At 37.0% G+C, this 16,560-nt stretch overlaps 1 protein-coding gene across 1 annotated transcript; it reads left to right on the plus strand.

Moving 5' to 3' along the window:
• The first annotated feature begins 5,223 nt into the window (after positions 1 to 5,223).
• LOC106164999 (beta-1,4-galactosyltransferase 4-like) lies at positions 5,224 to 13,544 on the plus strand. Its single transcript, XM_086996017.1, has 9 exons — positions 5,224 to 5,273; positions 5,440 to 5,525; positions 8,810 to 9,042; positions 9,352 to 9,542; positions 9,816 to 9,938; positions 10,937 to 11,038; positions 11,723 to 11,876; positions 12,249 to 12,346; positions 12,692 to 13,544. The coding sequence occupies exons 1-9, from the start codon at positions 5,239 to 5,241 to the stop codon at positions 12,720 to 12,722; spliced, it is 1,053 nt and encodes a 350-aa protein (XP_086852143.1). The 5' UTR covers positions 5,224 to 5,238; the 3' UTR covers positions 12,723 to 13,544.
• The last annotated feature ends 3,016 nt before the right edge of the window (positions 13,545 to 16,560 follow it).

Here is a 16,560-nt window from a genome sequence, read left to right on the forward strand (position 1 = left end):
ATTTCTCAATTTTTTCTTTTCACAAGTGAAGGAGGGCATGTTTACTTATCCTTCATTTTGCTGCAACTTATAGACATATCAAAGTATAATCCTCTTAATAATAATAATAATAATAATAATATTAATAATAATAATAATAATAATAATACCTTTAGTCGTATTTAATCGTTTCTGGCATACTGTTGAACTAGTAGGCTCCTTTGTTTGTCTTCCCGAAGAAGAAAAAAGAGGATATCTCACAGAATTCCGCCTTTGTGCCTGTCTACGTGTCTTCTTGCGTATATTTTGTTCGATTCAAACACGCAACAAACCAGTATTTATTAATAATTTGAAGACACAAATCTGCAAAATGTATACATTTTTGCTTTTTCTAGGTCAAAAGCTTAACATGAAATAGGTAAACTTTTTGCATGCCGGTAATTTAGTATACCGTAGTCGCAGTGATTATTGTAAATACACAACGACAAAATTGCCTCGGTTCGTTTTGTACAATAGCAGACACTGAGGGCAAAGCGGGCAAATTGAGGGCAAATTGCTTGGTTTTTGTCTCGCTTTCATTGCAATATTTTTTCAGAGGTAGTAGAGAACAACCCCAAAGCTAATAAAAGGGGGGGGGGGGGGGGGGTGCGTGTCCCCCTCACTCTAGGTCAGCCATACTTCCTCCCCCTTGAGAGCGTTTTAGCACACCCTCCCTGAAAATCATTGAACATCACTAAACGTCGCTCGACAAATGTTGAGTGATGTTCAGTGAAAAGCTGAAAGCGTTTTCACTGGGATTAATCGTATTATTGTCGATTACAAATATCTTGGATCACTGAGCTTTAAACAAATTGGACATTCCCGTTTTTCAGGTTTCACTAAAACCCTATATGGTTCCACATTGATGGATAAAATGTACGTTAGCATCAATGTGAAGTCACACGCCCCCCTTACTTTACACACTAAATCAATGACTTCAGTAACTTGCTCAAGATATGCACTGGCTGTACCTTGTGCAGTGCCCAGCAGGCAAATGACATTGATTCTACGTTGATTCAACGTTGATCCACCAAAATTAACGTTGATTCAACGGTGGATCAATGTCATTTGTCTGCTGGGAGTGGCTTTTTAAAAATATTACTGATTAACAAAACTGTGGGTTATTATAGAAGCAATCTTCTTCGAGCACACGTCTCGCTTATACAAGTAGCTGGTGAAGAAGATTACATCGTGGGGAAAACCATAAATGACATCGGTGTATACTTGTCTATTTATCTTATATTAGTTATTTTTCTACCAGCCATTTACCCTCCTATGAGAAAGGCAATGCAGACAAGTCAAATTGTTCAAGGTTTACAAGTATACCTGTAAGAAAAAAATGTTTCATAAAAAATGTTTCATTTTGTAGTGAAAGGAAAACTTAACAACATTAAAATAAATAACATAACGTATCTTTTCTTAAAGTGTTATTTTGCTTATACTTCAAGTGCAACAGGTCAATAACAATGATTTTTCTTTTTTTTCTTTTTTAAAACTAATATTTATCAAGTATTAATAAAGTGACAAAACAAAATAATGAATTATATGGTTATCACAATACCGTGGCTTTTTTTTTCAGGTTTACAACACAAACATAAATTTTCTAGTTGCACGATAGGCCTACTCTCTAGTTCATGCATCATTTAATAAATGAACAACTTAGATATCCCACATTATAATTTTCCGAAATCGCTCCCTGCCATACCCTTTCATCTGCCCATTTCCCTCCTTCTCTATCCTACCCCTCTCCTTCCTTTTAATCTCATCAAATTTTGAATTTTAAAATACGAATCTACAGGGTGACCCGAAAGATGGATCCACTTTTGATAAAGTAGCATTTTCTAGTGAAAGGAAAACTTAACAACATTATAAATGTAAAGGCCAGACAACCTTACACCCCTTTGCTTTATGCACATAGTACAACCCACATCCCCCACAGTCAGTAATAGGCAGTGCCACTGAATGTGAGTAGTTCATTCACACAGCAGATATCACAGAAGTAAGAAGTTAGAAAGATTCAGTGGTGTAAAAGAGGACATCAAATTGTAAGTTCAATGTTATGCTCATTGTTTATTATCAGTTGTAATACTGCATTGCCTCCATTAGGTTAACGTTTATATTTGGAGGTGGTGTATTGCATGTGGTTGAAAACTGAAGCAAATGCACCAATTTTCCTATTTTTAATGTTGTTTCCTCTTTCCCCTTCCTTTAAATGACAATAAGATTCAAAAAAATTTAAATTTCAAACACTACAAATACAAGCATTTACCATTCTGACGCTGCGCTGCTTTGGCAAAATAAACAAAACTACCAGTCAGAATGAAAGTTTTAAATTGAAATTGATTTAAATTCAGTTTAGAAACAATCAAATTCTGGCCCATAATTCAAGGAAATAAAACCTAAAAAAAATTGCCTTTTTAGTCTAATTTTGTGTTAAAGGCTATAGTAACGTGTTTTCTTCGCTACATGTCTAGATTGCTTCGGTTCAGTTCTATGGTCTGGGTGCCACTGCAACGCGTTGCTGGTTTGTGTCCCACCTGTAGCAATGTGCATCGGCACAATCGGGGGCAATTTTTTCCCCAAAAAACATGAAGCTAATTAAAAAAAAAAAGGAAATATCAACTCTTTTGCCGTCTGGTTACTTGGATGATGATCAAATGGTATTTTTTTCGTCAAGTGTAATGTATATATGCAGAGGGCGTTTGTGATAGCGTGAGATATAGATATAGAAAGTCTGATGTACCTGTTTCTGAAGCATTCCTTAAGATCTGGGGATTTTCTAACCCACGGAGAAAGAAGTGAAGCTGGAAATACGAAAAAGTACTCTCTGTTCACAGGAATCGCCTGTAGTCTCTTACAAAATTGTTGAGTCTCTTCTTTAATTTTTTATACCTTGCCAGAGACCCTGTGTTGTCATAGGGTAGCGTTAAGGGAGTTGGTGCAGTGCCCGGATGAAAATATTATTTTGAGACAACCAGGAAGGAACAGGCTATGTATGGGGATTACTGATACTGGAAATTTACTTCCATATTAATAACATTGAACACTTTGAATGTCGAACCAGCTGTTGAAAGATGCTTTATTCCGTGTTTGACCAATGTAGAATTAATTTCGATCAAAATAAGCAATTTTGAGAGTTGGTGCTATGATATTCAATATAATATTTCTTTTATATTTTAGTCAGAATGATAAGCTGCTATTGCATTTTTGTTTTCGTAGATTCGTTTTTGTATATTACGTGATGTTACAAGGAATAAGAAACATACTCGGAGGGCCGATCGAGGTCCACTTTAAAATGGTAAACGTGGTGTAATATTTATACTACTTACAAAATCTAAGTCCTGTCTGCATTATAATTTTATAGTTGTGAATATTCAACACACACAAACATGTATCTGATATTTCTGTGATCGTTTCCATCGTTTAATATGTAAGAACTACTGTACTTGTGGTGATCCCGTATCTCATGTTTTGCATGTAGTGGATTCTACACTTCACAGTATCCGCATATGATGGTGTTCATTCTTCACAGCATCCGTATATATACTGTCGTTCGTTTGCTTTACAGAATCCGTATTTGACGCATCTTGTGCTTCACAGAATTATTTTATGTTGAAGCTGGCAATTTTGAAGATCGTCCAAATTCATGATATCAAACTCAAAAACAATTTTACGGATCTTTATTTTCTCAAAGGTATTGGATAAAATATACCTTGATGATCAGATAATAAGAAAATTGCTTCAGTTTCCAGGAAAATTGTTATGGATTTTTTTTTGCTATTTAAAGTGCTAACGTAAGTTGTTTGTCTTTAATCTCTACTGAACCGCAACTTGTCCGCGAATAAAGAGGAATAAAGCAAACTTATTTCCTGTTATTGCATGGGTGTTAAACATACAGTGCATTAATAAATATGCAGGAAATCTACGCTTATATTAATCTCGAAAACAGAAGTACAGTAAAAACGGCATCTAAATGCTTCATTATTCTTATTTTTCACCTTTCACCGCAGTGAATTAATTTCCATACGCGTCATTAGGTTTACCGTAAACAATTACCCATATATGTTGAATTACGCATGGAAAACTAGGCAGCAAATCCGCATATTTGTAAACTTGATTCACAACGTGCAAGAGAAATGTCTACTAACAGGGGGCTGTATTTTCTCTTTATTCCCTTGGCTGTATTGGCTTTATTTCCGATGATAATAATCCACCGTTCAAAGACGACAATCAGGTATGTTTCAGACGAAATATCATGTACTTAATACAATTGGTTTAAAACTATACTCTCTGGCCACAGGGTGCGCTTGTAGTCCTTTTCTTGTTGAAAGGCTGTTTCTTGACTTCTCCTCTAAAACTGACCATATCATTTAATCAATCGGCGCATGTAATCTTTACAGAAAGGCGAAGTACGTCTTTAAAATATGGACAGAAGAAATGACCTCCACATCTTTGAATGTTTGTCAAGCAAACCAGGAAAATCTATTTTTTTTTTATTTTTTTGTTTATTTTTTTTATTAAACATATACAAAACACAATACAGCACATTACAAAGAGGACAAACATACGAGAACATGCAATACATCACAGAATCAGAAAGCACATTTCAGTACAAATACAAAACAATACACTACATAAGTACAGTTTTAACTTAATACAATATATACACTTTTATGGGTGCACAGTCACTGAACTATTATTTTAATATTGTAGAACGTATAATACAATATACAAAATTCTTCAGTACATTACAGAGTAGGGGAGAGCTTCCAGGAAAATTGTTATGGATTTTTTTTTGCTATTTAAAGTGCTAACGTAAGTTGTTTGTCTTTAGCCTCTACTGAACCGCAACTTGTCCGCGAATAAAGAGGAGTAAAGCAAACTTATTTCCTGTTATTGCATGGGTGTTAAACATACAGTGCATTAATAAATATGCAGGAAATCTACGCTTATATTAATCTCGAAAACAGAAGTACAGTAAAAACGGCATCTAAATGCTTCAATATTCTTATTTTTTACCTTTCACCGCAGTGAATTAATTTCCATACGCGTCATTAGGTTTACCGTAAACAATTACCCATATATGTTGAATTACGCATGGAAAACTAGGCAGCAAATCCGCATATTTGTAAACTTGATTCACAACGTGCAAGAGAAATGTCTACTAACAGGGGGCTGTATTTTCTCTTTATTCCCTTGGCTGTATTGGCTTTATTTCCGATGATAATAATCCACCGTTCAAAGACGACAATCAGGTATGTTTCAGACGAAATATCATGTACTTAATACAATTGGTTTAAAACTATACTCTCTGGCCACAGGGTGCGCTTGTAGTCCTTTTCTTGTTGAAAGGCTGTTTCTTGACTTCTCCTCTAAAACTGACCATATCATTTAATCAATCGGCGCATGTAATCTTTACAGAAAGGCGAAGTACGTCTTTAAAATATGGACAGAAGAAATGACCTCCACATCTTTGAATGTTTGTCAAGCAAACCAGGAAAATCTAGGTAAGGACGTGGGGCAAGACCGAGGTGAGGCTCCACATATACGGATGTTCTCACAGATTGTGCATGTGGCAGTGAATATTAAAATGAAAGTTGTATAACTTAGGGGAAAACATGCAGTGGTGTGTGTTAAACATTTTCTATGGAAGAGCGTATGTCAAGCAAACCAATAAAATTCGGGTAAAAATATAGATAGGATATGTTTTGTACCTGAACAAAATTGCAACAGAATTTGTTTTTCACCATGTATTGCCTTGAAGTCTTGGGAGCATCATACTAAAAGAATCTCTGCATGGAAAAAACGAAAAATCCAAAATGGCTGTCAATATCTATAGAAATATACTATAGCATTAATGATCTTGCATCACATCACCGCCGTTTATTTTTCATTCAATATTAAGAGCCAATTTCGTCAAAAGCATTCTCTCTAGTGGTTGATGGACATTTTGGCTTTATCATTTGGTATAAAATAGCTCTAAAAATAAAGGAAACCCTATCGACAACATATGTCTGTAGTGCACAACTAAGCTGAAATAGTTGCTGACCCAATATTATAGGTGAACTTCGAGTAAGAAAATACTTTGGAATGGACATGCTGGTCATTGTGGGAAAGCCCTGCCTGTTTTAAACATGAAATTAAATTGATTGGAGACCACCAGAGTTTGCAATATGTTTTAACTTCAACAGTCTGTCGAATAAGTAAAATATCCAATATCTTAAGGAAACGCATTTTGAAAACGTGTTATGGCTGTTATATCTATCTATTGGACTTATTGGCCATCTTGTGAAACCATATAGACCTATAGCTTCAAACGTTCTTTACAGCTCCAATTTTGACATCAAAATCTGCAAAATATCTGTAATTTGTAATGATCTCTACATAATGCATGAAAAGTGATATACTCCGTAGTTATATTGAGCCGATTTATACATAATTATTAACAGTAAACGAATGACAAATGTCAAGTGCAAATTTGGGATGAAATAGTGGAACGAGGCGAGTTCATATGCTAGAGTATACATGTATATTTCTCTGGTAATTGTTCCCAAGCAGGAATTCTTCGGGGCTTTTCTTCCTTTTAGCATTTTGATTAGGGGAATTCAAGGAAATACATGGTGAAACAATAGATTCTTTTGTAACTACAGGGTTATCACTTAATATGGAATATTATTTTTTGGCGAGTAAATTTTCTATTAAATATTTGATATCTCTCTAACTATTTTAAATCTAAAACTGAGGTGTCACTCCATGTGTAGCCAGGTGTGTTACCTAATTACCACACAACTCTCGAATCAATTGATGCATGCAGTTGCATGTTCTGTGGTCAGAAATGTAAGGGGTGGTCATTTCGGCAATTTATGCCCTTGTATAAAAACGCATGGGTTTGGTCAATCTTTGGAGTGTGTTTAGAGAAGCAACAAGGGATCGCTCTGAAACTTGACAGGTACCTTAGTGAAAATATGGTTCGACATCTAAGCAACGCAGCTTACTATGGGATTCTTGCTCTCAGAGAAAATGGCCAGAAACAGATAGCCATTGCCAGGTAATTCAACATTTATCAGGAACCGTTTGTAAAGTCTTCCAACGAAATGCTGCGACAGGGGCACCTACTCCAGTACCTCGACCAGGGTGTCCGCGTATCACACCAAGAAGACAGGATCGCCATCTCCTTAAAAGACGCAGTGCTGGTCTTACAAAGACAACCAGTGTCCTCAGAAAAGAGAGGCAAAATGTCATTCAAACGCCCGTTTCAAGGTCCCTCGTGAACAAGAAATTACTGCAAGCCGGTTATTTTGCACGAAGACCAGTAGGGAAACCACTGTTAACAGCTGGTCATATACAGCGACGTCTGCAGTGGGCTGGGGACCACGTGCGTTTGCAGCCAAAACACTGGAATCACGCCATTTTCAGTGATGAGGCCAGATATGAATTTTTTGGGATTGATGGTCGAATCCGTGTCTACAGACGTGTTCGAGGGACATAAAACGATGATTGTGTACTGCCTAGGGTGCAAGCAGGGGATGGTAACGTCTCTGTTTGGGGAGCATTTGATGTCGGTGCCCAGAACCAGTTGGTTTCTCTAGGAGGCAACCTCAACCAGGATTCCTACAGAGACATTCTACAGCAAACAATGCTGCGATTGGTAAGAGTAATCTTCAGGAACAAATGTGTGTACCAAGACGACTACGCAACCCCACATTGAGCCCGTAGAATCACTGTTTTTCTTCAAAACCAATGGGTTCAGCAACTGCCCTGGCCTGCAAACTCTCCAGATTTGAACCCAATTGAAAAACTTTGGGCAAAAGTAACTCACAGAATTAATAGCTATGGTCATCGTCCGGTAAATAGTGATGAACTGCGACAGGCAAATATCACTGCGTGGAATGATATCCCCATCCAAACTCTAAAAAAATGTGTCACAGGGTATGCCATGTAGGATGAGGGCGCTGCAAGCGGCTGCTGGAGGTCATACCCGCAATTACTGTCTTTTCATGATTTACTGTAGTGAGTTCTTTGATTGTGTAACATATCACTGTCCGGAGGCTATCATTTTCTTTATTATCTTAGCTTAAAGTTAATACTGACATCAAACTGTTGCTATGGTTTTCTGGAAGTGTTATTTCTGTTGAATGGCATCTTATGGCTGCTTGATATTATACCAAAATATCTCAACAGAAGACTGGGCGTTTTTTTCACTCAGTGACATACTTTTTTTGATGAATCTAGCCAAAAAAATGTAAATAGCACTCAAAAATAACAATGATAAAAATATTCCATATTAAATAGCAACCCTGTATGTCCAGAGTAAACCCTATTTTGCTTTATGGATGCAAAGTTTGAATACAGCTACAAGCATAAAATCTATACATATGGATACCTGTGTGATAATGGAAATGAAAAGGATAGGGAAACAGGCACTACTGTGTGTTAAACGTTTCAATTAAGAATCAAGCGGGTATTTATTCCTATGTTAGCATATTGAAGACGTTAATTCATACAGCACAAAGTCATTTGAGGAAAACAAAGTATTGTAAAAGAAACAGTGCGACCACTTGAAGACATTGCGATAGTCAGATCGTGGTGTTGTGAGGATCGCTAAAACATACTTATGATGACGAACCTTTGTTACTCGATGCTGCTAGAAAATAAGACACACTTTAACACACATCTGCAGCCAAATGGTCGTCAAAAAGGTTGAGTTTAGAAATACAACAAATATATTTTGTCCATTTCCTCTTTTATCCTGATGATGTTACATATCGAGTGTGTTCTTTTTCTAATTTAGAAAATGTATACAAAGTACGTTTGGAACCGTTGCCAATGTCAAACAGAACGGAGCTGTTTAAAGAGGTTGCCACTGGAGGCCGATGGGCACCTACGTCATGCAAGCCTAGGGATCACGTGGCGATCATCATCCCTTACCGTGATAGACAAAAACACTTGGAAATTCTCCTCCTAAATCTACACCCTTTTCTACAAAGCCAAAAGTGCCTCTACCAGATATTCGTCATTGAACAAGTAGACTGCTTAACGACTGTTGCTTTTTAGCAACCTTCATCTCCCTCTCTTTCTGTCTCTCTCCCTCTCTCTCTCTCCCTCTGTCTCAGTTAATAGTATCAGATCCTCGGGTGCCACAAAGATAGGTAGTATCAAGGGTTCGTACACCATCTTTATTCAGTTTCCTGCAAGACGGCAACATTCAACTTTTCTCTATCAAAACTTCTTGAACTTTACCCTGCGTCACTTCATTTCAATTCATCTCCATTTGTTTTCTGAACACATCGGGTGCTGTTTTAAATCTTAATCAGCGTATTCATATTTCTGCAGGCTCACCCAGAACCTTTTAACACCGGATATGCCAAAAATATTGGATTTGTCGAGGCCAGTGCCACGTTTAATTTCACCTGCTACATATTTCACGACGTGGATAAAATCCCTATGAACAATTCACTGCTCTATAGATGTCCGCCTGGCAGAGTTCTTCATTTTGCCTCCGCTGAGGATAGGTTTAAGTACAGGTCTGTGATAATAATCCGCTACACAGCCTCTCTCTCGCTCATGTTCTGTCTCTCTCTCTTCGATTTCAGAATCTCGATTCTCTCTGCCAATGAAAATTATCACTGAAAATGCGACAATAAGGCGATCTCGGCTGTTTAAAAGATCTTTAAAAGACTGTTTTATCTATTTTGTCAATTTCAAATCCAAGTATTTTAAGAAATAAACAAATAAGTAAAAAGATAAAAATTATAAGTAAATGAATAAATATAAAGCTTTGCATGTTGTGACTTCAGGCTCCCCTATAAAAACTACATCGGAGGAGTTATTGGATTCACTCCTGACACATTCAAAAAGATAAATGGGTTTGCTAATAACTACATAGGATGGGGTGGTGATGACGACGACATTTTTCTAAGGTAAGTGGGATGCTTATGGACGCCGGTACTGTAGGTGATTTATCCCTTCATCATTAAGGTAATTTTTAAGCAAATATAACCATTTTCGGTAAAATCATTAACAGTTGATCGCACTGGTTCTTCTGAATATTATTTTGGGATGGCATACACTCACAAGTTACCAGTAGATACAAATGCAACTAAAATTAGTCCTCATTACCGTTCAGTTAGAGCGCATAAATAACAAGCTGATCCGCAGACTAAATATGACCGACTGTTGCTGTTGGCTGTTTTGAATGCACTGTTATATCAGAGTGAAATAAGCAGGGGTGGACCCAGGATTAATTGAAGGGCGTGGGGTTGGGGGCCCGCTTAAGGACCCCATAAAAATGGTATTTTAGAGGGCAAAAAGTGCCATTTGGAATGGTTTAGAGCTATGATTCAGCTAGTCAAAATTATAATTTCAAGACGGGGCCATTGGTGTGATTTTATTCAGAATTCGAAGGGGGGTGGGGAGATCAGGACCCCCCTGACCCCCCCTCTAAATCCGCCATTGATAAGCCCCTGGTAAGGGCGTCAGATGGTTGTTTTGGATAAGGGGTAGAGTTTAAAGCCTCTCCCGCCAAAATCACAACGCAATCATAATTTGAATGTTGGTGTACGATTTTAAATTAAACCAGGGGTTGGGGGCCCGCTTAAGGACCCCATAAAAATGGTATTTTAGAGGGCAAAAAGTGCCATTTGGAATGGTTTAGAGCTATGATTCAGCTAGTCAAAATTATAATTTCAAGACGGGGCCATTGGTGTGATTTTATTCAGAATTCGAAGTGGGGTGGGGAGGTCAGGACCCCCCTGACCCCCCCTCTAAATCCGCCATTGATAAGCCCCTGGTAAGGGCGTCAGATGGTTGTTTTGGATAAGGGGTAGAGTTTAAAGCCTCTCCCGCCAAAATCACAACGCAATCATAATTTGAATGTTGGTGTACGATTTTAAATTAAACCAGATCTGTCTTGTTTTAGGAGTGTATATCAAAAGGTTCCTATTGAGCATGCCAACAATCGTTTGGGCGTGTACAGAGTTTTAAACCATCCGCGGTTGCCTGGTGACGTATACATGGAAAAGTGAGTTATTATAATACAGTGTATATTATAAAGTACATGTATCTTGTGAAAAAGAAAAAGAAGTTTTTTTGCACCCCTAGTAATATTCTAGGCTGATACAAGGGCTTGCTTAATATTACTTTTAAGTTAAAAATGGCATAATGATTTAAAAATGACAAAAAAAAAAAAAAACAAAAAAAACAAAAACAAATTTTAAATCCATCTTACTTGAACCAAAACAAGTAGCCTACATGTGCTTTTTAAATATGCTAGTACATGTTGTATCCAGTACTTATTCGACCTGCTAATCACTAACTATTTTAATAGTGTTTTTTTCAAGAGTTTTTTAAGTAAAGTGATTCGAATTCCCGGTGACTTATAATCATATTTGCCTTCTTGAAATTCTGCATAAGCCCACTCATTTTCAATCATTAAGCAAATGTTTTATTTCGTTCTTAAATGATTATTATTAAAATAATTTAAAGGTCTTCCATTCTTCTGGTTTATATCCATATAATATAATTTTTTTCTATGGAATGTGAGTCGACGGACTTGATACATTGAACTACATCCTACTAGCAACAGAGAATTTTCGCTTGGTCCCACTCTCGTTGTTTTTGCATACCCATTGCCATATATTCTGCAGAATTTCCAATGCTGCATAGCTTCCGTTGTATAATGATTGCCATTGCAAATAATTCATAGAGGTCCCATGCTCCAGTTTGCATCGAAACTGTATAGGCACTACGGGCCTTGGAATAGTGGACTTAGTACGCTGAATTACACCCTGCTAGCAACAGAGTATCGACCAACTTACACGTGGATCAAATTTAATGTCGATCAGGCCAGCATGATGAAGGTACGTAAGAACAGAACCTAAATCTTAAAAAGCATACAGCAGAACAGGATGGATCGAGTCTCTATAATGATATATTGTTTTTTAAATGGTGCAGAATTTTATATAAATTTTACCAAATAAAATTTGAAGCGGTCTTTTCTGCACAGATATAAATTATAAGAGTTTCCTGTCCTTGTATACATTACCTTGTGTCAGTTATAGCTTATTTTATCAGCAATATGCGTGCGAACGTGCATGCGCGCGTGCGCGAGAGAGTCCTAACGTCCAACCTTTTGTTTCGCAGACGTAATTGGACGTGACGTTGAGTAGAATTAATATTTTGTAAACGAACTAAACCCCGCTCTTTTTTTTATACGTCGTATGCACTTCCAGAACGTGTGGAAAGGCATAATGGACGCCAGGTTTGACAAAACGGCCAATAGTACATACTGGAAAATTAACGAGCAACGGGCTTTCCAAATGTTTCCTAAGTAAGTGAACAAATGCTAGTTAATTTAAATGTGAAATTCTGATGAGAATATTTACATGAAATAGTGCCAAAATTGACCAAATTTAGAACAATAATTTCTATGTTTATCCTTGTTAACGCAAATACTCTTGTCAGCATTAATTTAGATCGAGGAGCCATAAAGTGTTTGAGCTTGGTTTGAGCCTGCGATGCATACAGTATGCCAAAAATAACTGTTTCTTTTGCTCACCATTCATAAACCCATGAATCCGTTAGTATATTTGCAAGATTCATGACAATTGTCGTGTGTTATTTTGTGCATTCTTGATAAAGATTTCTAAATTTTGATTTTAATTTTATTTTTCAGAACTGAGTGGAAAGGCGGAAAGGGGAGGTAGAAAAAACAGAAAACAAAGAACCCCAATTCTCACGTACATTATATTACAAATGACGTCTTGATCTTCCCGTCTGAATTTTTTTTTTTCAGTTTAGAACATCACTAAAAGGTGCTGTCCTTTAAATGCTAAGGCTGGATATTTTTAGACCTTTCTCTTTTTAGCCAGTTCGAAGACTACTTCTTTCAAAGGGACCAAAAGATTTCTAGGGAGTTTTTATCCATCTGTTTTTGCTCATTCTAACAAAAGAAAAAATAGAATTTTAGCAACCACAGTGTAACCTTGAAGACTTTACCCGAATAGCATTTTATACATCTTATCCGAATAGAAATTCAATTTCCGTTATGTGTGAGAATACAGTAATTTCTAAATTCTAAAATTGATATTCATTCCCTGATAAAGGTGCTCTGATGGACATAGAAATATTCATCCCTGACCGTTATATGTGAATTTTGAATTTGTACATTAATGGCTGAATAAACCCTTTTCTAATAATGTACATGTGCTCTAGTATTCACATACTTTTAGCCATGAATTGGTTTATACTTCTTTTGGGCATTGGCTCCTAAGGTCACTGCCACGCGGCGAGCTCTTGGCCTATTCGAGTATAAAATATATGATAGATACGGTAATTTATCCCTGAATTTGAAGAAAATTGATTTATTATTATTGTTTTTATTATTATTTTAATTATTATTATTATCAATTAGATTTGACCAAAATACTTTATGTGTAACATAAAGATGTTAGCTAGAGCACCAGAAATAACTTTGCTGGGTTTTCACTGTTTTACTATTTTGTAAAAATAAAGTGCATAGGAAAGAACATTGCAGCGTTCGACTATTCGGCCTACAGAAGTGGCAACTCGACTGTGACGTACATTTTCAAATGCGTATTACAATTTTTAAAGAAAGTAGATTTTGCACAAAAAGAATATTTTGCGAGTAGTTAAAAATACGAATTTTGCATATGTATAAAAAAAACGTTTTGAATTAGCGGGTAGCTCGACATCCGTGAGTAATTACCGTAATTTAATTGTATACAAGGTGTCCAGAAGTGCACCGCCATTGCTTGTCAACAAACGCACGTTGCCCCGGTGGTGACGTACGTAAAAGAATATATTTCAAGGCGTAACTGGCACGAGGAGGGCACATTAAATATACATATACTAATTGTCCCATTTGTAGCATTGTATTCTGCCCTGATAATAAGGCTGTTGCCAACATTTATATAAAAATATGTGCATTATCAATGTTATCATAGCATTTCATTTTGCGTGGTCTGATTTAGATGGATCCCCGAGGGTTTGATCAATGTGTATTTGTGTGTTTTATACATTGTGTTTTTATGTCAGTTTAGTTTCGTTTTTGAATTAACTTTCAGTATTTTTTATGGATTAAAACTGCAAAACCAGAGGGTTTAATTTGTGGACAAAAGTGGCAAAACACTCCCTTTTCTTTCTAATTACGTTCTCAGTGTTTATTGATTTTTTTTAGTTTTTTCTTATCAAAATGTTACAAGATGTGCAGTTAATTTACATTAAATAGGAGATAGAGTAAGACGGAGAGTGAGAGAGAGAAACAGACGTAACATGGAGTTCTATGACTGGACCGTTACTTTGCTGGGTATCGACCTGCAATCACTATCAATTTTAAAACTCTGAAACACAGACGAATTTTTTTCATTTTTAGATAATTATTGTTTACTGGCTTTTCGCAATTTTGCAATTGTGTTGTGTAAATACAATACTGCATATTTTGGTATATACGGAAAGGGCATATGCTCCCGACCAAAAAAAAAAAAATAGTTCGGAAACATGGAATTGTTTTTCATTAATTAAAAAACTATGTAAAGTAGTGAGCAAAACTTAAGTGTATATAAAAGCGTAATGAATGGTGGGTGCATCAATATTTTAAAAATTATTTACCTTAGCTAATATGGTTATTTTATAATTATTCAAAATAACTATCTTTCTGAACTGTCGAAAAATGTACGTCTAACTTTTAAACACTGTACATACTCCTAGACTCATCTGAATACGCACTTTGGTCGAATGGTCAAGTATTTAAGGCGTTCACGCCAAAAATAATTCATTCAATTTACCACAATAGAAGAAAGGACTTGAAGGAAATGAAAATGCTAGTTTCAAGCTATCGGGTGCATTACAGAAAGAAAACGTCCTCATAAAATACTGCATAAAAACACTAGGAGTGGTCTAACGTTAATCTATAACGTGAGCGCACCGACACAAATCATTCTTCTGTGCGGTTTATGGTTTAATTTGACAGGCGGACCTTGTGACAGAAACTCTATGATTGACGGTTTCCATATCATTAGAATTTTCTCTTTTAAATTTTTGAAAGTTCAAATCCATAGGAGACACCCTGAGCCTCAGAATCTCTCCCATATGATTTATCGACAAGTCAGCGGTTATTCCCGAGGGATGGGCTAAGTTTTGAGGATTGTGAGAAATATAAGTCCACCACCACCCCACCCCCCACCCCCGCGGGATTCATCAGGGCCACCTTAATTAGTATACAGGGTAACACAATTATATATCTAAGGGAATAAGTACAGGGTCAATTCACGTAGGGTCAGGCTTCATGAATGACAATTGCCTTTTGAGATCTCGCGTCTAATGTTTTTACGTTCGCCGCATGAAATCGCCGTTCGAGTCCTTAATTCGGCGTTCGCGATCACCAACCCGTGGCTCAAGATCGCGAACGGCAAATAGGCCTACGTTTGTAAGGCCTGATGACACCCTGTTTTAGCCATTTAGTGTCCCAGATGTTGCGTGTAACTAATATAGTATAAACATGGTAGGTCGCATAGTGAATCGTTGATTCTCGGGGTACCTGCTACATAACATAGACCCTGTTACACGAAACTGGCGAGAGCTTGGGGGGCTGATTTCGGCTTGCTCTCACAAATATGTAACAAAATCAAAAACCTGTTACATTTTTAGTGAGGTAATTATGAATCTCAATGAAGATGAATGAATTTGGTGTTTTTTGTCAAAGCCACAATTTTGAAGGCGGGGAGCTTGCAAAAATTTGTTCTGATCGGTTGCAAACCCGGTAGTGGAAAGACTTGTCAGTTGAGATTTTTAGCCTCAATATTTGCAGTGCAGCACCACAAATTTACATATATTCAAAATAATATGCAGAAACATGCTTTACCACAATAAAGGACTACGTATAACAATTTGATGACTTTTTGATTTGCGTAAATTGGCAAAATAATTTATGATTTAGTGAGGTAATCATGAATCTCAATGAAGCAGAGAGAGAGAGAGAGAGGGAGAGAGAGAGAGAGAGAGAGAGATTGCAAATAGGGCCTAGCGTTGTCGGGTCTTGACAAAATTGTTGCAGTTCGAACATAAGTCATTGGGCTATATAATACACCCCTTCCACCACATTCTTTGTAATACCCGCACTGTGCTGACCATTTTACGGTGGAAGGGCGGGGGGAAAGAGGATTCAAATCGAGCAACTTTTCATAACAATAACGGAAGGGGGGGGGGGGGGGGTTAGGTTCTCTCTTTACAATCAGATTTTTTTCTAGAGGAGAGAAAGAAAATTGGTGAGGATTTCAATCAAGAATACTAGTATCTTGGGGACTAAAACAATGTTTGTTAAACCCGTCTGAACGCGACCTTGTAAACATAACATTACACTACCATTTTTATTTCCTATTTCATATAAATTGGGTGTAGTCAAGCGACTACGATATGAAGTCGGACGTGGAGGAGGGGGGGGGGGGGGGCTAAAACGGGTGTGATAGGAATGGCAGTCCTGCTTGGAACCCCGGACCTACATTCCTGGGACTACCATTCCTGTCA

Source organism: Lingula anatina, chromosome 9, assembly GCF_051362555.1.
Source record: "Lingula anatina isolate TDL-2025a chromosome 9, LinAna3.0, whole genome shotgun sequence".
Taxonomy (NCBI): Eukaryota; Metazoa; Brachiopoda; class Lingulata; order Lingulida; family Lingulidae; genus Lingula; species Lingula anatina.

Bases quoted from the DNA above. Each gene is read 5' to 3' on its own strand.
- LOC106164999 (XM_086996017.1), top strand. From the start codon at position 5,239: ATGATAATAATCCACCGTTCAAAGACGACAATCAG. The intron at 9,939-10,936 runs GTAAGTGGGATG...GTCTTGTTTTAG, and splicing joins GACGACGACATTTTTCTAAG to GAGTGTATATCAAAAGGTTC. The intron at 11,877-12,248 runs GTACGTAAGAAC...ATGCACTTCCAG, and splicing joins ATCAGGCCAGCATGATGAAG to AACGTGTGGAAAGGCATAAT.